Consider the following 22,674-nt stretch of genomic DNA (forward strand, 5'->3'; position numbering starts at 1 on the left):
AGCTATATATGTTTTATACATTTATACAAGATATAATAATATATCAAATATTACGTTTTCTGAGACTGTTGTAAATATATCGCCTGTTGCCAATAATATCCTTGTGTTTGTATTTTGAGGTGAAAAAAAGACAAAAGGCATCAGATTGATAAATAAAAAAAATCGGTCAGTAGCTTCATGATGTTTTATCATTTGAATTATTAATCAGTTAAGAATTAATTAACTAAAATTGATTGAATAATCATTTTATTTGTATCTTTTGACACTGTTTCAACCTGCAGCTTGGAGCGAGCACCGGCAGGGTAGAGGTTTAGTGGGTGGTGCTAGTTTTATTTTGAACGCCACCGGAAGTCGGAGCCATAAGCGGTAATTGATAAATTGTGCTCTCTGCTGAGTGTCAACACACTTCAACAGCGGTGCAGCTGAGGAAAGAGAAGAGGACTGGACTAAGTTTCCAAACAGCTGACATCATGAGAACAGTTATTACCTGGCAGTGGTAAGAAACGCTACATTTTATTTTGAAATTTAAATCTTTCCTCACTGTTAGTTGGACTGTTTACGCCTTTGTGTGTTCTATTGTATTATTATTATTATTTTACTAACTGTCCACGCAAAATAATGAGAATGAACTTGTTTGATGAAATGAAGCAGTGGATGTCTGAGAGGCTGCAGGGCTGCAGATATCTGCAAAATAAAAGAGGCATTAAAGGTGTTTTCTGATGATTTTCACTGCAGCAGTCCGTGAGCGTGTGGACGCATCAGTGCTGCATCAAACCGCGAGGGACGAAAACACACAGATCACCGCCCTCTGCAGTTTCGTTTGAGAGTAAACCATCAGTAGAAACGAAACTTATCGATCCATGTGCGTCCAATATGAAGCCGTTACTCTCGATTCTCTCACCTGGCTAAATGTCACCAAGAATCAGTAGTTTCTTTACTGGAGTATTTTCATTGTATCCTATTTTATATTATAATATACAGAACAGGACTAAGGCCAAATGTGATATTTTTGTTTTGTTTTTGTTTTTTTGGGGGTTTTTTTAGAATTCGGACTTTAATTTTTTCTCAGAATTCTGACTCTAAGAAAATATTTTTTCACATTAGGGCCACAGATTTTTTTTTCTTTTCTTTTACCGAATCCTCTTCCATAATAACCTACTCCACTTCATCTCAGAGGGAAATATTGTACTCTTTACTCCACTACATTTATTTGGGAACATGTGATTGCTTTACAGATTAAGATTTTATTTGCAAAATATTAGAAGATTTTATAAAATAGGACTGAAACCAAAATTTTTTTCCTTGTTGATTAATCTTAAGATAATTTTCTCTAATTAACTGATTGATTATTTGGCCCATTAAACTTTCATTAAATTTGATTTAAAACAGAGAAAAAAAATCCTCAGAAAAAACAGACATTTCAATGAAAAATGATCATTAATCAATTATCAAAATAGTTGTTGATTAAACATTTGATGATTAACGAATCATTTTAGCTCTATCATAAAAACTATATAATGTATTGCTCTACATAGAACTACCCAGGAGTATATAAAATCTAAAATGCTGCTTATATGTTAGTACATCACTTATATTAATAACGTAATATATAGAGGATATAATGATATTAATGAAAGGGGGCAGTCTGGCTTCATAAACAGTACTTCCACTGGTGCATTTGCATTGTACGAGATTTGATTGAAGCCAGACTGAAACAGTGTAATGAAATCCAGGACATATAAACTATATTTAGGATTATGGGTCTATAATATTCCTGTAACTCATCTGGAGCTTCTGTGTGTCAGATTAATTATAATCAGATTCATTATGATCAGATTTCCTGTCACAAGCAGGTCTATAATGATATCTACTCTCAAAGACTGATCGTTGCTTCTTCTCATGTTTCCTCCAGGGTTTTCATACATCTTCAATGTTTCCTGATTGGCAGTTTAGTTGGTGAGTATCAAGCTGTTATTATTTCCACCACAGAGGTTTTTTTGGGGGGCTGTTGTTCAGTCATTAGTTAAACTGTGGTTTAAGGTGAAGAACAGATTTATACTTCTGGTTTCTGAAACACCAGTGCGGTTTCTTACAAGCTGTAGTTTAACTGCTCCTGTTGCAGCTGCCATGTTCTGCACAAATCATATCTCAGGGTTAACTCAAGCTCAAAGGTGATAAAATTCAGTGACTCCAGAGGGGGGAGTCATTTAAGACATATTCCCACTGCACATTTATTGTTGTAGTGAAATTCTCACTGAACTGGAGAATCAGAGATCTGAATCTGAATCGCTTTAGAGATTAATGAACACATGCACTACTCTGCAAACTTCTTGTGTGTAAGCAGCAATTTTTACTGCTGCTGCTGCTGCTGCTGCTATCTGGGAGCTATAGTTTATCTACTTGTTTTTGGTCACAATTAGTTATTTTAATTCTGTGGTTCCCAATCGGGGGGTCAGGCCCCTCCAAAGGGTCACAAGATAAATCTGAGGGGTCACGAGATGATTAACAGGCGAGGAAAGAAAGAAAAAACATAAAGGGAAATATTGGATTATTTGACTTCTTCGGGAATTACTTGTTTTATCGTGGGCATTGTGTTTTATTTTATAAACTTATATATTTTGTGGAAAAATCATAATCTGAAAAGTATCAAGCAACTCCAGTTAAATAAATATAGTAGGGAAAAAATATAAAGTAGAATTAAATGGAAATACTTGGGTAAAGTACAAGTATCTAAAAGTGAACTCTACTTGAGTGAAAATAGTCATACCGCATTATACTTGATTTTACCACGACATATCCTCTAAAGGACATTCAAGCTGTTGAGGACATTTTCTTCCATCTCCCACCTCAATGCCTCTCTCCTTCCAGACTCCTCTTCCCTGTCCTCCGCCACCAACTTCCTGTCCGTCACTTCCACGGTGGGGAACCAGGTGGTTCTTCCCTGCAGCTGGAAGCCACGCCTGGGGGAAGTGGCCCCGTCCGCCTGCCACATCCAGTGGACCACCCTGGCCGACACCGTGTTTGAGCAGCGGGGAGGGCGGAAGTGGCAGGCGGAGGAGTTTGAGGGCCGGGTGGAGGTTCCTGAGGAGAAGCTCGGGTCCGGGGACTGTTCTCTGATCATCAGAGATGTTCAGATCGGAGACACAGGGCGATACGAGAGCTTCATGGTGGTGGACGGAGTGAGGTCCACAAAAATGAAAGTCTTCATTCAGAGCGTCAAGCTGTCTGTGTTCGGTCAGTTTGGGTCTGGATGGTTGTTTCTTTATTTCATTCCTGCCCTTCTCTTTTTTGTCATTAACTCGCCTACGACTGTTTTGTTTTCCCTCTCAGACCACAAGTCTCGTCAATCTCAGGCTCCAGGTGAGGACTTGGTTCTGGATCTCCACACCCGTCACTCTGTGAGAGTGATCTTCCAGAACAGGTGAGCTGCTTACCTACAATCAAACATTTTGTTTTTCAGGGTAAAAGAAAAAAACAAAATCTGCTTACAAATTGAGACTTTTATATATAAACTTTCACCCTTCTACCATTATTGAGAATCTTTACATGTTCACATTAAGTCTCTTTATTTCTTTGTCTTCTCTCACCTCGCCTTCTCTAATCTTGTCTTGGCTCCCACACAAATGCTACCTACTCTGATCTCCCCACAAAAAAAATAAAATAAAACAAAGACACCCACTCCTAAGAAAAACTGTTTGCGTCAAACTAAAATAGGTTACAGGCTGCTGGTAAAGTTGTGACTCACCCAATAAACTCTGCTTACAAAACAGAGTCTTTGACGACAGGATCATGTGGGTTTTTAAAAAAAGAAAAAAAAAAACTAATTTTATGTAGCGGGACTTTCTCATGTAATCTTTTCACTCACAGTTTAAATGTCATATTTCAGTGTGTATGTACTGAGGATACCCATGGTCCCCAGAAGATGAGCCATTTTATTTGATTTTAATGACTGCTCGACCTTTCCTCTTGCACCACCTTCAGCTAACAACCTCCAAGAGGAGAGAGTTAGATTTTGATTAACTTTGCTGAGCCCATCCGTGCTCCTCAGAGGATGAACCCTTTTCATTTGGGATTTCCTCGAGCAGTACTACTAGGTCTAAATGTCAAATTTGTACAGGTTTTCTATTAAATGTTCTGTAGATGTTTATGAATCCTAATAATTTTGGTGCCACTCTTACCTTTCCTCCACTTAAAAACGGCAGATTAGCATCATTCATGCAGAATTTTAAAGTATATTTTCATGTTCCCTTGAGGATGAACCTTAATGATTTCGGTAATTTATTTATCTTTCCATGAGCTTAAACCAAAAATTATCCTCACACAAAATATATCAAAGTCAAATTGGAAAATTTTTAATCATACTTAATGAGCTCATTCATGCTTCCCAGAAGATGAACCCCCTTTTGATTCTAATGGCCCCTCAGTTTGAGCTCCACTACTGGCGAGGCTCTAAGAAAAGCTAAATCATAAGTATTCTGTTTGTTTTGTCCACCACTTTCATATTGGGACTGTGATAAACACCGTAGCCTCTAGAGGGCGCTGTCACGCTTAAAGTCTTGTTTTACGTTTCTGCCACTGGCTCGCTCTAACAGTCACTGACCTGTGCTCGACAGGAACAGCTCAGTGTCAACGGACCTGTGGATGAGGGGGGATGAGAACAGTCTGCGTCTGGAGGAAAATCAAGTGAAAGAGCAGCTGACGATAAAGAACTTAAGGCGCTCAGACGAGGGAACGTACAAAGTTCTGGATGAACGGGGCCTCGTCATCAGCACCGTGCAGCTCTCTGTGGAAGGTGAGGGTCTTCCTCTGCTTCCTGCTGAAGTAGTTGATTAATAGATTACTTGGTCTCCAGTCAGTTCAATAACTGATCAATCAACACAATTTCCAAATATATAAAAATATGTGTTTATGCAAAGAGCATATATACATGGTGAAAAGTTTCGGTCCTAGCACAGAGCTCTGTGGAAGTGAGAACATTTTCCATAATTATCATAGAACCTGATTCCACAGAACAAAGCGTCTCTACAGTTTGACTGGTACGAGTGTAATTTTGCATAAAGTCTTATCACGAGTAGTTGTACATTTTGAATTAGGATTTGCATTGTAATTACATGCAACTGATGTAACTCATCTGTTCCACAGACGGCTCCACAGCTCTCAAAGTCCACCAGTTTATGGAAAAGGAAATAACAGGTGAGAAAACAATATGTATATTCTAGCATATGAACCAGAACTGAAGGAGTGATATGAAGAGAAAGTTGTTAAAAAAAAAAAAATCTGGAATAACCCTTTGATGTCTCCATGCTTTGATTTCTTTCCAGGTGACGCTGCCGAAAGCAGTTGTTCCGCTCTTCTCGTCTTGTTTGGTCTTGTCCTGAGTTTCCAATTTTCTCATCTGCTCTGAGGCAATCTCTGCAAAATAACAACACTGTACATTTAAACGTTACATTTAAATAATTTATTATGTTTCTAAACTGTAAAATTCAACCTGAGTGAAGTTTCCAGTTAACAATGTGTGGTGTTGTGTCAAGTGAGGTAGGGAGTGACAAATGTGAGTTTGTGTGTAAGTTTTGAGTTAAAGAAAAATCTGTGTTTTAGTTTGACAAAGTGACGTCTGAAACACAACTCTGGAGCCAAAATCTGAATACCACTCGATGTAAACTGGACATGCTAATGCAAGAGTCTTTGTGAATGTGAATAAATTTGGGAAAATCCTAAGTTAACCGCCGCACACTGAAATGACTTCACTGTGACCTTTTATTAAGAGCGAACAACACGTTTCACCTTTAGCCGCTTCAGTTTCAGGTTCGCGCAGCAAAACTCCAGGAGTAACTCACAGATGTGATACATACATATGTGTCACATGACTAATTATCACAGTCTTCAATTTGTCAGTTTTTAATATGTTTCAATATTTTTCTTCAAAAGGTTAATATTTTTCAAAAAACAATGTAATAATATTACACAAAGCTACATTTTCAAAAAACAAAAGGATTACAAAAATACAATTTTTCATAAAACAACAAATGTATTTTGCAAAATTACATTTATACAAAAACATGGCATTGTTAATGTTACACAGTTACAAGAATTCTTCATCAAAATAATCTGAATACTTCTTGTAACTATGTAATATTAACAATGCCAACAATGTGTTTGGAAAAATGTAATTTTGTGTAATATTGTCATGTTTTCTAAAAAATGAAATTTTGTGTAATATGTTTTTTGGCTAATGTAATTTTGTGTAATGTTTTTTGAAAAATATTTACCTTGGAGAAAAATTATTTTTTTTTAAAAATGACAAATAGAAGACTGATAGTTAGTCATGTGACTATACATGCCTGTGAGTTACTCTTGTAGTTTTGCTGAATGAACCTGAACCTGAAGCAGCTACAGGTAAAACGCGTTGTTCGCTCTTAATATAAGTCACAGTGAACTCATTCCAATGTGTGGTGGTTAATTTATGATTTTCACTTGAGATGTTCCTGCGACCAACCACCACCTGAACACTAATACTGTTGAGTTATTTCCAGTTAATACATTTGTTTGATTAATCTGATAATTTTTATATCGATCTTAATTTAATTTGCAGTATTAGGTCTCTACAAACGATGATGCAGCAGCTGAGGCATAATGCATTTACATGCAGGTGTGCTTGTTCGTATCAGAAAGTGAGGATTAACTTTTCTTTTCTTTTTTTTTTTTTTTAGTAGTTGGTTTGGACAGTAGCTGAAAATAGAAATATTGCTTTGTGTCAGTTTGTTAATTCCAATCTTGGATGATCTGATGTGTACTGAAAAAAAAAACTTTTTTTGTTCAATACACATTGAGCAAACATTGGAGTTCAACCAATTAAATAGAAATAAAATAATGATTGAGCTAAGTTTTGGACTATTGATCAGACAAAACAAGAGAAACTAATAACTACTAAAATAATTTTTTATAGGTTTAAGAAACCAAAAGTTTATTTGATTAGGAATATGATTTTAGGATTAATCCACGAGGCGCATATTTAGTGGACACTCAATATATTAGCTACACCGAGCTAAAACTAATCCAGTCTATTGTATTGTCTTATATAAATGATGTGAGTACTTCTTCTACAACTGAGTATATGTCATGTAAAAGCACTAGCACTAATGTGGCAGTATAATGTAACATATGCTACTACAACTAAAGTCCCTAATTTACAAAATCTTCTCATTCAGTGCAAATAAAATGTTAATCTGTAAAGTAATCACAGCTTTCAGATAAATGTAATTGGGTAAAAGTATTTCCCTCTCTATAAAGCAGCAAATTTTAAAGACTTAATGATTAGTCAAGTAATTGAAAAATAATATGCAAATTAGTCAATAATGAAAACAAACAGTCTGAAACCAAGAAAATCTGTCTAAAAAGTAACTGAATGATTGGAGAAATGGATTTTATTATAATTATTATTTACATGTGAAATATGTTTTGTAGTTAATGAGCTTTTTTGCTGTGGTTTGTTTGGTGTGATTATGTGCGTAAATGTTTGGTTACAGTCACAACATTGGACTACTGAACAGCTTCCAGTATCTGGTCTTTACTCTGTATTTCAATTCATTCTAAACTAAAATTAAATAAAAAGTAGTTGAATAATAAAACAAGCAAACGCAAACCATGTTGTATTTCAATGATTCCTTGTTAAACTCCACAGACTGTTGGAATGACTTCACAGACAGATTCAGACAAGTAGAAGCAACACAATGAACTCTGTACGGCTACTGGAGATAAAACGAGCAAAGGCACACCACGACTTCAGGACACACCTCCTCTTATAGTCATTAAATCTCATCCGCAGACCAAAACCAACACAGATAATCTCCTATTGTGTGTGTGACAGTCTGATGCATCTGACTCCTCTGAGCCAGAGCTCCATTGTTTCCAAACACCATTAAAAACACATCACTGAGCCACACTGTTGCACTGGGTGACAGCCTTCATTACATGAACACACACTGTGCACAAGTTTATTTTCACTCACTCCCACACACATCGGCCTGCTACTCAAAATACCCACTACAGCAGCAAATGTGGATTAATCCGCCGCTGAAAATAGTCCCCACAAAATGCAGCATTTCCTCCTGTTTACTGAGCCTCTTTTAAACTGAGATTTGATGACAAGAGGAAAAACCACAGAATATCACATTCTTTAACTTTAATGACCAGTCTCACCCGCTGAAGCTGCAACACATGAACACACACCAAAAAAAAAAAAAAAGAAAAAAAAAAAAGACAGTTTTTCAAGTAATGTGTTCGCAAGAGTTCGTCTCTCACTAGTGCAGTGTTATAAATTAAATTTTTACAAATGTATGATTTATTTTACTGGAATAAACAGCAAGACTATGCACCTATTGAAAAAAAGAAATTAGACACTCTTCCACATACAAACGAAAAGTTCATATCACCTGAACTCAAATTCAACTCTTCTTGAAGTGGTTGTTGTTTAACAAAAAGGTACATGGTCTTACTTTAAATACAAAATAAAGGTGAAAATAAACAAGTGTCTGCTCAGTGTTTCATAATAAAAGTCCAAATTTGCATCCTGTACTGAACCTCTATCAGTAATTTGAATATAAATGCTCATTTTCATAATTCTTTTGTTTATTTTTACTCCTGTTTTTGATTATTTCACTTGCAAATTTAGTTTCATTTACGTTGATGCAAGAACTAGTTGTCACTTTAGGCTTTTTTGTAACACACTTGGTCATGAGTTCAGTTTCTTGCACACTACAAAGTTTTGTTGTTGGCTGAAAAGAAACCACAGCATCTCGAACACACCCCTCGATCACACGTACTCGCTTCATGGGTGACACTTTGGTCGTGTGCAGTGCGTGGGTTTCACCTGATGAAGGTCTGAGGACTGAAATGTGAGTGACAAAGTGAGGACGAGTGGTCGATCGGCTGCAGGTTTCTTTACAGTCAAAGAGTGACATCGAATTCTAATCAAAAAACACACTTCCACTCAGATCCGGTGAGGACTTCCCCTCATCTGCCCTTACTGATCCATCACACCACTTGTTCTTTAGCTGGAGTTAATGCTTTCCAAAAATTTACACACATCTGGAGGGAATCCACATCTCCAGACTCCAGATGTTTTTCCATGTATCATGCTCATGTTTCTGGTTTGTTGAAGAAGCAGATTCTTTACCAGGGGTGGGTGGGTTTCCCCCCCCTCAGACAAAGGCATCCCATCCTGTTAGAAGTTGGGTTTGTGCTTCTTGACCTCGACCATGAGGTGGTGCAGGTTGATGAGCTCGGAGCGGACCGCCAGGCTGCGGAACGTCGGCTGGTTCAGGATCTTGTGGAAACCGTGGTAGTACTGGATCAGCTGGGTCAGAGCGCCCTGCAGCAGGAAGAGGAAGTGCTGCTTTATCACATCACTCACTTCCTCTGACACATACACTGTGTCAGTATGAAGAATAAATATCAAACTGATAACATTTCTATTGTTCAGTATTTTTTTTTTTTTTTTTTTTTTTTAAACGGAAAGCCCCTCAAAAACCAACTGGAAAACCTGTGCACAGGGAAACACGACTGTGGTGTTTTTGGGTGCGTTGCTAAAACAGAGTCATGTGTGTCCGTCGTCTCACCTGTATGATGCTCGTTCCATTTTTGAAGTTGGTGAAAGACCTCATGACGTCCTGACTCATCGACTCCACCGACTGTTTCCACGTACTGGAAAACCCCCGGACCAGCTGAGTGATCCGAGCTGGAGGAGGGAGACGCACAGAGAGACAGTCAAGTTAAATAGCTGGAAATCATTAAATTATGTTACATTATCACTGTGTTGTTGTTACCTGACCACAATACAGTGTTTTTCTTCTACAGAGCCTGTGTAGTTTCACATGTCACTGACACAGCACAGAGTTTAAAAAAAAAAAAGCCTGAACATGAATGTTGTGGTGAATGTGAGAAAAAACAGTGAAGAGAAAAAGGATGTGGGAAACTGAAGTAAAGAAGCTGGGGAGAAAAGTGAAGCCTCACACTGACAGAGAAACAAAACTGAGAGGGACGGCTGAGGGATCCTGGATGAAAGCTGCTCATAAATCTGTAAAACAAAACTCAACCAAGAAGTGAAAGAATCCTGCAACTCGTCGGTCAGCAAATCTGATGCTAGACTCACTTCAAAAAGGTAGGTTAACATGAAGCCACATCAACCAACATAAATGGCTTATATCAACTGAAGATGAGTCCATTTGCTCGAAATGAAAGGAACCCAAAACAAAACCAAATCATGGAGCTTAAAACCACGAGGTAGATTTCCATTCCCTTTCAGCTGTAACCATGTAAAACCTGAAAGGCTGCTGAGTCTCTGCGCTGCCTGACCCCTCGACCGTACGAGCTGAAGTCTCGTCCATTAATGGAGCAGTGTCTGATCCTCTCCCTCGAATTGGAGCGATTGTTCAGTGTATAAATAAAATTTGGGAAAATAGTGAAAAATGCCATCATCATTATTCCCTGAAGCCCAGGTGAAAATATTCTAATTGTAATAAAGGTCCAGTATTTTAAACTTGTGCTGTGTTTTTTTTTGAAGTGTTGATTCATTAGAAGATATATTTGTGATTTTAAGAACTAAAAACCATCTCAGTGTAGTTCTACATCTCCTCTCTCAGGCTTTTCTCCGGAGCTCCAGTAACAACAGGTTGGTGAGCCAATCAGAAGAGAGGAGGCTCTGAGCCTTTTTTCTGACTGGCTGACTGTTTTCTGAGTGATTGAATAAAAACATTTCAAGAAACCAAATCCTGCGAGGCTGGATGGTGTGTCCGGGTGGGCGGGGCTTGTGGGCATGGCTGAAGTCCTGACATCTGGTTTAAAGGATCAGTTTCTGAATACAGGCTGTTTGCATTTCTCTGTGGACTGAGCCCTTTGATACTTTCACAGTATTAATATAGAACCTAGACCTGCTTTATAATCAAAATAGCATCAAAAAAAGACATGGACATCTACCTTTATACAATATGGGACCTTTAAAACCCAAAAGTCTGAGTTTAATATCACTGAAAACGGAGAGAAAAGCAAATGTTCACATTTAATTGCTGGTAATTTTGCTGAGAATTGTCTTAAACGATGAATTGATTATCAAAATTACTGCCATTTCAGACTTCCGGCTGGTTTCTGGATGCCTGAGGAAATAATCAAACTTCCATGTATAGTGGGGGTCAGTACGGGCCCCAACTGTGTATCTCTGAACCAGTTCCCTTCCTCCAAGTCTCCCTGTGAGGACTCCGGTAATCTTCTTCTTATTCCTGATCCACCATTTACTGTTCTTTAAAAGCCTGTTATAAAGTGTGTATGGTGACATTTAACACTTCTAATTGTTCCAGAAAATAAAATATAAAGAAAAGAAACTATCACACCAAAATAAAATTCTCTCACCTTCCTCATTCTTCAGTCGGTCCAGCTGCCCTTTCTCCATCAGTGCCTCGGCCTCCTTCACAAAGGCGATCATCCCTCCAAAGGGGGGAGACAAAATCTCCTCGATAAACTCCTGGAGGGCAGAAGACGAGTATCTCTATCATGTGATTACGCATTTTCTGTGGTATTTTTTTTTTTTTTTCCCCCAGTTAGCTTCAATTCATAGCATACGATTTAGCTGCAAAAGTGTCAAAATAAAAGCCCTGTTCACAGAGAGAACGCAGTGTGATGTTTACCTGTGTCCTGGCCAGGAGCAGCTGTTGGAAACCCTCTACCTCTTTACTGTCGTCTGCTGCCCTCTCCTGGACAAACGGAGGAAAAACAACCATCACACACACACAGGAACAGTAAGAGGACTCATGAGACCTGCGATCAAAATGTCCACACAACAGCAGGAGTCAGGTCATAGTTTACGTTTTCCACGCTCACCATGAGAACGCCGAGCATCATGTCGTAGTTGTTGATGAGGAAGATGAGCTGGTCTCGTCTGGAGGGAAACTCCGCCGCCATCTTCAGCACAAAGTTTTCCACCTCAACCTGGAAAACATACGTCCATGTTTTATGTCAAATTAATAGTGTGTGTGTGTGTGTGTGTGTTTTTGTGTGTGTGTGTGTGTTACCTGCAGCTGTCCCAGCAGAGTGTTGGTCCTCTCGTTGGGAAACGTCTGATTGATGCTGACAATGGCTGACGAGAACTCCGCGTAACGACGAGTGATCTGAAACCAACAATCACACACTCAGGTCATTGACATGATGATGGTGTGTGTGTGTGTGTGTGTGTGTGTGTGTGTGTGTGTGTGTGTGTGTGTGTTATATCTCCCGGTATATATAAATGTGAGCGTGTAGACCTACGTAGTGCGGTCTGGTGTCCAGCACTCCCAGTTTCTGAGGGTCAGTGTTTCGGATGCTGTGGATGTTCATTTCCAGAATCAGTTCGAACCTTGGCCACAGCAGCTCCAGCACCGCCTCCCAGTACCTGACGCACGGGTGAGGACACACGACTTAAACATCTTCAGCACTGTCCTCGTCCATTTACAACCGTCAGCAGAGACTTTAAGACAGGACCAGTGGAACAACACACGTCTCCTGCTCTGCTTTACCTGTGCAGGGTCTTCAGTGCAGCAGCTAAGTGACTTTTAAAACAAGTTATCTTTACTGCCGGTTGGTGCTGAGCTGAAGTTCACAAACACACAGATATAACGAGCAAATACCTCATGTCTTCCCTGTAATACATTTTTTTTTGGGGGGGGGGGGGTTAAATGTAATGAGTTGGTCGTTAAGGAGACACTGACTTGTCGAGAGCGGGGATGTTCCTCTTGGCGGTGATGGCTCTGAACCTGAGGATGATGTGGATACACAGGAAGACGGCGATGCTGTCGTAGCAGTCGGACACATATGTGGACATGCTCTTCTGCGGGGACAGACGCACACAACAGGACTCAGTAACACTATATGACTCAGTGTTGTTACGCTCCTGTCTGGTACATTTTAATCTCTACTTTATCTTAATACGAGACAAAAAAAATACCTTCATGGCCCACTAGTGGACCCCGCTGAATTAGAGTGAAGCATCCTGACAAAGCCTGGCTTTTGCCATACACAGTAAATGCATCATTTCAGTGAATTTAGCTAGATCACAACATGCCACCTGTATCCTGATGATATACATTCTCTACTATATTCACCCGCCAATGTAGAATATATCACCTGAGGAGAACGTGTCTCTGCAGCACTGAGTATCAACAACAGTCAATCGTGGAAAGTTGGCATCAAATGTTTAGTCAGTTCCTTAATCCTGTTGAATTTTTTCTTTGATCAGATATTTCCCCGATGTAAACTTATCTAACTTTAGCTGATATTTTATTTAGAAAAAACATCTTTATTTAACACCGATGCAATCAACATTTTAAAATACTTTGTTAAATAGAAAAAAGGGTTAAAACATGTTTATACTCCCCAAACTGGGGCGTCAGAGAAGTATTTCACTGTATTGCCAAGATACTGAATCAATGGCTCGCCATAGTGCTGTATAAATTTAGGTTTGAAGTACAGTCCAAGTTTATTTCTATTTTTACTTTTTGTCTTTTCAGTGTCCTTCTCTTATTTTGGTGATTTTGGGTTTAATAAAGTTTTTTCGCTCTCTCTCTCTTTATTTCTCTTGCTCTGTCTTTATCTATCTAACGTGGTCAACTATATCAGACGAACACAAGTTAAGGACGAGTCGCATCTCTGACGGGCTGAAACTCTGAGAGGAGAAAAGGCGCCTCATTCCTACCAGGAACATGCTGAGAGTTTTTCCCATGATGCTGTTGAAGAGGTCGAGGGCGGAGTTTCCTGCCACCATGAAGAAGTCTGACAGGAAGAGGTATTCTCTGCAGCCGTTGTCCAGCAGAGCGTAGTGTTGACTGCGGAACAGCGTCTCATAGGGATACTGCAGGAGACACAGAGAAATACAACAGTTAGAATCAATAATATAATAATGTTGGTCATATTATTTTCTGGTTATTGGTTCACTATCTGAAAATGTTTCAAGTGTCTTCATAATGTGTCACAAACGACCACAAGATGTCAGTGTGGATCCACAGTGTGTTTCCTCAGTACAGTGTCAGTGTGTGTGTGTGTGTTTATAACTACATCCTGGTTTCAGCCTGGATACACAGCCCTCTTTTATTATTCTGTCATTCACTGCCTGAGGACATCAGTGTGCTGAACCACTGCTCCAGTTTAAAATCACTGCTCAAAACATACTTGTATAAATCTGCTTTTAATTCTTGACTTCAGTTTGAGCTTTTACCAACTTTCTTCTGTCTGTTTTATAGATTTTATAGTTTTTACATGCGTATGTGTAATTTTCAAGTAATTACGCTTGCCTTGCTAATTGCCTTTTATTGTTTCGCTCTGTTTTTATATATATACAGCAGCCTGTAAGTCTGTTTTGAAAAGTATTACATAGACTAAATAAAGTTTACAGTCGACATTATTCCTGATCATTTCACTCTGTGGTTAAGTATATTCAAAACATTTCAGTTCAAAGCAACTGCTGTCAATATGCTACATGCTATACATATGCATGTATATGCATGAAATACTAATGTAGGAAATTACAGCTAATCAAGAATTCTGCAAACAAGATCTTGACATGTCACTCCACTATTTCTGCCACTGCACAGGCTACAAAGCCCCACAAGTACCTTCCTACCTCTGCGCGTACTTTTCACTTTATGTTCCATACAGTTCAGTTCTTCCTCTGTCTCTCTTTTAAATGTTCCTGATGTTTCCCTAAAGAAATCTGGAAATCTTTTTGCTATTTATTCATTTGTGATCTGTTTTGTTCAGTTAAAACTAACTCTGGTGTGTGAGCCAGGGCGGGTTGGGTTGGTGTGAAAGCTGTCAAGCTGTGTGAAAAGGAGGGTCTTGGCCCTGCTTCCATGTGAACTCTGGTGCCGTTTGTTTGTGATCTGGAAGCGGTCTGAACAAAGCACAGGATTTTTCTAGAGTAGAAATGTGATTTTAGTCTGAATATAAAAAGCTAAACTACTAATAAATCCATCTGCTGGCCAGGAAGTGACCCTATAATCAATCTGTATAAGTGATGTGTATATTTATGGCAATCATTCGGTAACCATAGTGACACACAAACCCTCACACACACAGTCAACTGTGTGACAGTCAGGTGTTTGTGACGTCTCACCCTGCTGTCTCCTCTCTGAGCTGTGTGTGGAACCAGGATTGGCCCCTCCAGCTCGGCGGGACTCAGGATGGCCCCCCTCTGGCCCAGAGTGAAGATGGTGTTCCTGCTTTTCAATGACGGCTTGGAGAAGAAACCTGCAGGGGGGGGGGGGAGTCAAGGATCTTCACTCTGAGTTTCAGTCTGCTTTGGCGGGGCGTTGGCGAGTCACAGGACCCGGTGATTGCCTCAGGAGTTATGATAATCAGATACTTGATTGTCTGGGTGTTATGTTCAGTATGTGTGAGAGACACACCCGAACTAAGTAAGCATGTACTGTACATTAAATTGACATAACATAGATTAAACACAAGTACATTCACACACACGCAGGCTGTTCTTATGTGAGAGGCCTGAGGTGTCTCATATACTTTAACCCTCAGGGTCTTATTTCCTCTTGGAAAGGAGCCAGATTTGTTTTAATGCAGATATTCAGGTTCTTTGCCACATCAACACCTGACTGTCTCACACACTGTCAATTATCCGCAGTGATGGCTCTCAGAAGGAAAAATGTGTTTACACATCACAATGTGAACCCAACAAACCCCTGTTTATCCGTTTTGTATGGACATTTGACTGATGTTGTGGCTTCCATATGTGAAAACCTTTGTGCAAATGTACGTTAAACCGTGTTTTTTTTTTTTTGTCCAACGCTGCATCAAGGTAGATTACCATATGTTTGATTATAAAGCAGGTCTAGGTTCTTTATTAATACTGTGAAAGTATCAAAGCACTCAGTCCACGGAGAAATGCACACAGCCTGTATTCAGAAACTGAGCCTTCAAACAAACCGTCAGGACTTCTGTAACTTTGTGATGTAACAACAATGCAGTCGCCGCACTCAGCCATTCTGCAAGCCCCACCCACCTGGATCCACCATTCAGTCTTGCAGGATTTTGTTTCTCTGAGTGTTTACCTGAAATCTGCTATATCTTTATTGGATCGCTCCGAAAACAGTCAGAGAGGCTCAGAGCCTCCTCTCTTCTGATTGGCTCACCGACCTGTTGTTACTAGAGCTCCAGAGAGAAGCCAGAGAGAGGAGATGTAAAACTACACTGAGATGGTTTTTAGTTCTTAAAACCACAAATATATCTGGTTATGGGTCAACACAATGTGGACATTAGTCTCTGAAATACAAATACACATACTTAAAAGGATATCTTTCTTGGCTGTGTCTTCTACCCCCATCAGGTCGTCTTTGTCTGCCACCTCCTCATACTGCAGACAGGACAGACAACTGTTATATCACATGTAAGGAACCCGTTCACCCGGGCAGAGTCTGCGGAGCTCAGGCAGCTGCTGTGACAGAAATGAAGCACTCCTCTAGCTGCAGTCCCTCCACAGACACTCTGACATGTTATGTAAATGACGTTGGATGAAACAGAGATCATGAGCTTGTTTTGCCCTGTATTGATCCACTGACCTGCACTTTGAGCAGCCTGCCGCTGTACGACTTGAAGTAACTGTAGTAAATTTTGCTCATCGTGTCCACGTATTCGTCCCGGATCTCTTTCGCCACAGTCCTCTCGTTGGCCAAAAGGAACTGGTAGAAAAATCTGCAACGAGACAAAACAAAGGAGAGCGGGTCACTTTTTCAGGCTAATAATAATATAGACTAATATGATGTAATAGTAGACACCGATCAAATGAGATAAGGTCTGTGGAATCTCATTAAATGTTTCGTGAAAGAAATGTAGTTGGAAGCAAATTTGGAATAAATAAATAAATAAATAAATAAATAAATAAATTGGAATAAAGCCTCAAACATGGGATGTGCTGACCTGTATTTGAGCAGAGTGTTCTGTGGTATCTGGTAGTTGGTCATTGGCTTCCTGAAGGAGTAGATCTTCTGGAGAATGAACTCTCTGATCTTTGATACAGCCTGAGGTGAGCAAAACATGTTGATACAGGTAAATATCAGCATTGTTCAGGCTGAAAGTCACAAAACCCGAAGTGCTCTGTGATTTTAATGGATGAAGGCAAGGAATCAGAGGGGAAAAAAAAAAAAAAAAAAAAAAAAAAACAGAGACAAAGAGGGAACCTGCAGCTGACTTCACCACAGATCGAATGAAAAAAAAAAAAAAAAAAAAAAAAAAAAAAAAAAAAAAAAAAAACTGAATTTTTTTTCCCTTTCTATCTATCGGTCTTCCCTTTTCTCCTTTCTTATTTTGTATGATGTAATTTTTATTTATACGTTGAGGTGATGCCGTCGATGGGTTTCTTTCCTCACCAGCACAGTCTCTCCTTATATACAATGTATTTCTAATGTTTTATCTACAGTACTGTGCAAATGTTTTAGGCAGGTGTGAAAAAAAAAAAAAAAAAATGCTGTAAACTAAGAATGCTTTCAAAAATGGAAGTGTTAATAGTTTATTTTTTTTACTCAATGTACAAAATGCAAAGTGAGCGAACAGAAGAAAAATCTAAATCAAATCAATATTTGTTGTGACCACCCTTTGCCTTCAAACCAGCATCAGTTTTTCTAGCTACACTTGCACACAGTGTTTGAAGGAACTGTGCTGGTAGGTTGTTCCAAACATCTTGGAGAACTAACCACAGATCTTCTGTGGATGTAGGCTTCCTCTAATCCTTCTGTCTCTTCATGTAATCCCAGACAGACTCCATGATGGTGAGGTCAGGGCTCTGTGGGGGCCATACAATCACTTCCAGGACTTCTTGTTCTTCTTTATGCTGAAGATAGTTCTTAATGACATTGGCTGTGTGTTTGGGGTCGTTGTCCTTCTGCAGAATAAATTTGGGGCCAATCATACGCCTCCCTGATGGTATTGCATGATGGATAAGTATCTGCCTGTATTTCTCAGCATTGAGGACACCATTAATCCTGACCAAATCTCCAGCTCCATTTGCAGAAATGCAGCCCCTAACTTGCAAGGAACCTCCACCATGCTTCACTGTTGCCTGCAGACACTTATTGTTCTGCTCTCCAGCCCTTCGGTGAACAAACTGCCTTCTGCTACAGCCAGATATTTCAGATTTTGGCTCATCAGTCCAGAGCACCTGCTGCCATTTTTCTGCACCCCAGTTCCTATGTTTCGTGCAAAGTTGAGTCTCTTGGCCTTGTTTCCATGTTTGAGGTATTGCTTTTTGGCTGCAACTCTTCCATGAAAACCACGTCTGGCCAGACTTCTCCGGACAGTAGATGGGTGTACCTGGGTCCCACTGGTTTCTGCCAGTTCTGAGCTGATGGCACTGCTGGACATCTTCGAAGAGAAATAAGCTTGATGTGTTTTTCATCTGCTGCACTAAGTTTCCTTGGCCGACCACTGCGTCTACGATCCTCAATGTTGCCCGTTTCTTTGTGCTTCTTCAAAAGAGCTTGAACAGCACATCTTGAAACCCCAGTCTGCTTTGAAATCTTTGTCTGGGAGAGACCTTGCTGATGCAGTATAACTTCCTTGGGTCTTGTTGCTGTGCTCAGTCTTGCCATGGTGTATGACCTGTGACATGAAACTGTCTTCCACAACGTCACCTTGGTGGCAGAGTTTGGCTGTTCCTCACCCAGTTTTAAGCCTCCTACACAGCTGTTTCTGTTTCAGTTAATGACTGTGTTTCAACCTGCATGTGAAACTGATGATCATTAGCACCTGTTTGGTATAATTGGTTGATCATACACCTGACTATAATCCTACACAATCCCTGACTTTGTGCAAGTGTACCTATAATATATACCTATATATAAGAATTGATGCTGGTTTGAAGGCAAAGGGCAGTAACACCAAATACTGATTTGATCTAGATTTTTCTTTTGTTCGCTCACTTTGCATTTTGTAAACTGATAAAAATAAACAATTATTATTTATATATTTGAAAGCATTCTTAGTTTACAGCATTTTTTCACACCTGCCTAAAACTTTTACTGTAGTACTGTATGTGAATAAATAAAAAAATAAAAAATTGACCTTCTTTGATTCTTTTAAATCTTTGCATTATTCTGTATTTCTTTTAATATGTTTTACCTGCAAATCTTTTCAAATTACATAAATACAAAGACTGAAAATGACACCTGCTCGTCCTCTGTGTGTCTCACCTTGAGTTTGAGGCGGTCCACGATGTCCTGGATGTCGGAGCAGGCCAGCGTCTCTCTGAAGCTCAGCTCTTTGGCGAAGTTGATCTTGTTGTTGAGCTCGTGGAGCTGCTCCAGGAACTCCTGCTCCGTCACGGGGCTTTCCATGACGGTGCTGCGGCGACAGGGGACCGCGACGTCAGACAAACACCCTTCATTCAGCACATTTAAACCGCAGTAACGGCGGCTTCACTTACGAGATCATGGCTCCGGGCACCACCAGCTCGTCCACCAGCTGGCTGAGGTGGCTGCGTACGGCCTGCCTGTTCTTCAGCCGGACGTTCATGCTGACCGACTGCTGCTGCAGAGTCTGGATCTCACTGCTGATGGAGGACAGGTCGCTCTGGAAGCCGCTCAGCATGCCCTCCATACGCTGAGGACACGAACAGACACAAAAAAAATCTGGTTTGAAAAAGTCCCTAATTGAAGTTCTACCTTATCTTATGTTATGTTAAAACACTGCTGCTGTACACATGCGGGGAAGATGACAGAGCTCTGTGATTGAGTTCACAACAAGTTAAAAAAGAAGGTCTGCATTCATCTTTTTCAGGGAACCAGAGAGTGAAGACCACAAAGCAAAAGACTGATAAAGATGAACATGAAGGAGGGAGCACAGAAAGAAAGAAACAAAAAGAGATTTGGTGATATAAAGAGAGAAAACAGCAGACACAAAAAACATTAAGTTGTTTGCTTTAAATTTTGAGACTGAAAAAGTGTGCAAATGGTTTCTATATAAACAGAGGACCTGCAGGATCACGATCAGGATCAGGATCCGGATCCGGACCCGGACGGAGGTGTCTCCTCTTACCTCCAGTATGGAGTCACAGGCGGTGATCTGGTTGTGCAGGAGAGCGATGTTCTGACTCTCCTTGATGTCTGACAGACGCCGGGTCAGGAAAATAAAAGCCAGCACCCAAAACAGGAAACGAAACTTGTTTTAAGATAAAAAAAAATTAATAAAAGCCTAAATGAGCTCTAACCTTACATTAAGAAGAAAGTTGAATGTGTTCATTTAATTACTGTATTTAAAGGTTTCGGTAGGAATGAACCAGTTTGTTTTTGTAAAAGTCATCATGTATACATGCATTTTTTTTTATGTGTACATTTAACATGTTATACTTTTTACACATGAAAAATAAAGGTGAGAGCATTTCATTCTATTTCTCCTGGATTATTGACAGCTGCATTCAACAATATACTCTTAGATAAAAGGCAAAAATATGTACATATAAAAAATAATAGTATATACTGTCTAAAAGTAATATTGGACTGACTCCAGTTTTCCTCTTAAGATGAGATACATCATTTTCTCTCTTTCACACATGTATATGAACAGACTGACCCACATGTAACAGTTTAGACAGCAAAAAGTGATTCAAGTACTCCACTGTGTTTGCTCTTAAAAAGACCAAACATCATTCTAACTGTTGTGTTGTAACAACGTTCACACTGTGAGCAGGAAGGATACAGTCTTTGATGGAGGCCTGTTCGATCCTCTGCAGCTCTGCCTCCACCTGTTTGGAGTACTGCCTGAGGTCAACGCCCTGAAAACAGACAGGAGGGGGGAGACCATCCTTATCACGTTTACAGCACAGTCACATGACCGGTTCTGGTTTACAGTTTAGACACAGTAGTTTTGACTTAATCCAATATCAATAAGAATCAATTATAGATAGCTGAGGAGACTCTTCTCAGATCTAACCAGGCTGTAAAAACAATACGTCCCCTCACAGTGCAACTGGGGCAAAAGATGGTAATCACTGCAATAATCTTACCATATTTTCAAATGTAATTCATTCATTATGACAGGTAATATGTCTTAAAAATGCTTCTCAGACCTCCTGTTAAATTTTGCGTTACAAACAGCTCAGTCAAACATTAGTGTCACGATTCTCACCGTTTTGAGCGCCTCCTTCACGAGGTCATCTTCAAGATTGGCCTGAATGTGAACTGCAGGAGACAGGGAGCACCAGAGTTCACCACAACTCAAACATTCAACAGACATGCTGGAAAACAGGCAGCTGCTTCTCTTGAACACTGAGGAATTTTATTATGAGCTTTAACTTAAAGTTTCCCTTGTGCAGGAGGTTTTGAAGCATCTAGATGCAACTGTAAAAATGCAAGGAGCTGCCACAGGTTGTAACAAATGTTGAAATTGTGATATTCTTTCAATATCTATGTGGCAACTACAACTTTGTCAAGATCCTAGTCTGGACTGATGACCTGTTTTAACCCTAGAAGGTACTGCAGACCTATGGTTTAAATATGGATAGCTCCATATTAATGATAAACATTGCCTTACTGTCCACTTCATCCAAGATAAATTCATCGGTGGTGAGGTCCAGTTCTCCCAGGTTCAGGTTCGCCATGTCTCCATCAGTCTTCTGGCAAAAAGACAGAGTCACACACAAACAACTGTTTCAGAAAACTATTTTGTCAAAGGTGGTGAGTCCATCTTTAACACACATAAGTAAAGGGTTGCAACTAGCAATGATTATTACTATAATATTATAGATATGATTACGTGTTATCATGTTATTAATATACAATGCTTAACTATAACACCATACACTTTATTAGCATTATATGTATGTTATTTATCAGTGTATATTATTTGTCCTATACTTTTGTCTGATAAACAACCCACATTTATTAAATTTTCATTGATAATAAATATTCACATTAGTGAAGCTGGAACCAGTGAATCTTTGAAACTTTTGCTTAATGGATGACTTTAATCTTAATAAATAAATTTTCTATCAATTCACTCACCCTCTAACCCCCCTTATTGATCGAACATAAATGACTTTGTTGCTATAGGATGCATTCAGGAAATCACTGAGCTTTTCGGTGTTTTGACAGGATGCTAACAGCTACATTAGCTTCAAGCAACATCATTAAACCTTGTCAACGAACACAGATTGTGTTTCGTGTCACAAGCGTTTCATTTACCGTAACTACTGCAGATTAATCTGGCTGTTTGTGTAATTAGATGCTGTACAGTTTACTTAGACATTACAGTTCACTGTGATAGAAAATCCTGTTGTAAACGCGACCAGGACACAGAGCTGAATTGTCACATTACACGCTGAACGTTGACGTTTTTCACGCCAGCAACAGATTTTAAAAAAGCAGCAAACAAATGTCACCTCGACTTGTAAATAAGCCATTGCAATTTCTGTTGGGTTTCCAGCTGTGTTTACATCGACCCCAGCTCCGACAGCAACTGCGGTTCCCTCCGCCATTGCGGCGAATTTACGCTAACGTCCAATAAAACTACAAACGCTTGGTCCTACCGCGTCATCGCCCCCCGAAAACTGACCAAGCGTCCTCGTTTTTGTGGACCGAACACGATATTAATACGAATATATGTTCTGTGAGTTACCTAAACACAAAAAATATACGTCAAAACATGTGATAG

General features: G+C 39.6%; 2 protein-coding genes across 3 annotated transcripts; one reads left to right on the plus strand and one right to left on the minus strand.

Annotated features, from left to right (window-relative positions):
- Positions 1-378: 378 nt before the first annotated feature.
- Positions 379-7,642, plus strand: lgals17 (galectin 17). The gene is made up of 7 exons (XM_056400012.1): positions 379-496; positions 1,913-1,956; positions 2,869-3,234; positions 3,331-3,421; positions 4,614-4,792; positions 5,143-5,193; positions 5,322-7,642. Exons 1-7 carry the CDS (start codon positions 471-473, stop codon positions 5,402-5,404), a joined length of 840 nt encoding a protein of 279 aa, XP_056255987.1. The 5' UTR covers positions 379-470; the 3' UTR covers positions 5,405-7,642.
- Position 7,643: 1 nt separating this feature from the next.
- Positions 7,644-22,548, minus strand: vps52 (VPS52 subunit of GARP complex). Of its 2 annotated transcripts, none has more exons than XM_056400007.1 (20): positions 22,403-22,548; positions 21,556-21,637; positions 21,151-21,203; positions 20,722-20,797; positions 20,062-20,129; positions 19,451-19,626; positions 19,218-19,368; positions 16,951-17,051; positions 16,593-16,725; positions 16,330-16,387; positions 15,134-15,267; positions 13,718-13,873; positions 12,735-12,853; positions 12,295-12,418; positions 12,063-12,158; positions 11,872-11,979; positions 11,679-11,744; positions 11,404-11,515; positions 9,618-9,736; positions 7,644-9,370 (listed from the first exon to the last, which is right to left on the minus strand). In XM_056400007.1, the coding sequence occupies exons 1-20, from the start codon at positions 22,496-22,498 to the stop codon at positions 9,224-9,226; spliced, it is 2,175 nt and encodes a 724-aa protein (XP_056255982.1). In that variant the 5' UTR covers positions 22,499-22,548; the 3' UTR covers positions 7,644-9,223. The 2 variants fall into 2 exon arrangements, with proteins under 2 accessions (XP_056255982.1, XP_056255983.1); XM_056400008.1 differs by having other exon boundaries at positions 21,556-21,634; positions 22,403-22,530.
- Positions 22,549-22,674: the final 126 nt, after the last annotated feature.

Source organism: Seriola aureovittata, chromosome 16 (assembly GCF_021018895.1).
Source record: "Seriola aureovittata isolate HTS-2021-v1 ecotype China chromosome 16, ASM2101889v1, whole genome shotgun sequence".
Classification (NCBI taxonomy): Eukaryota; Metazoa; Chordata; class Actinopteri; order Carangiformes; family Carangidae; genus Seriola; species Seriola aureovittata.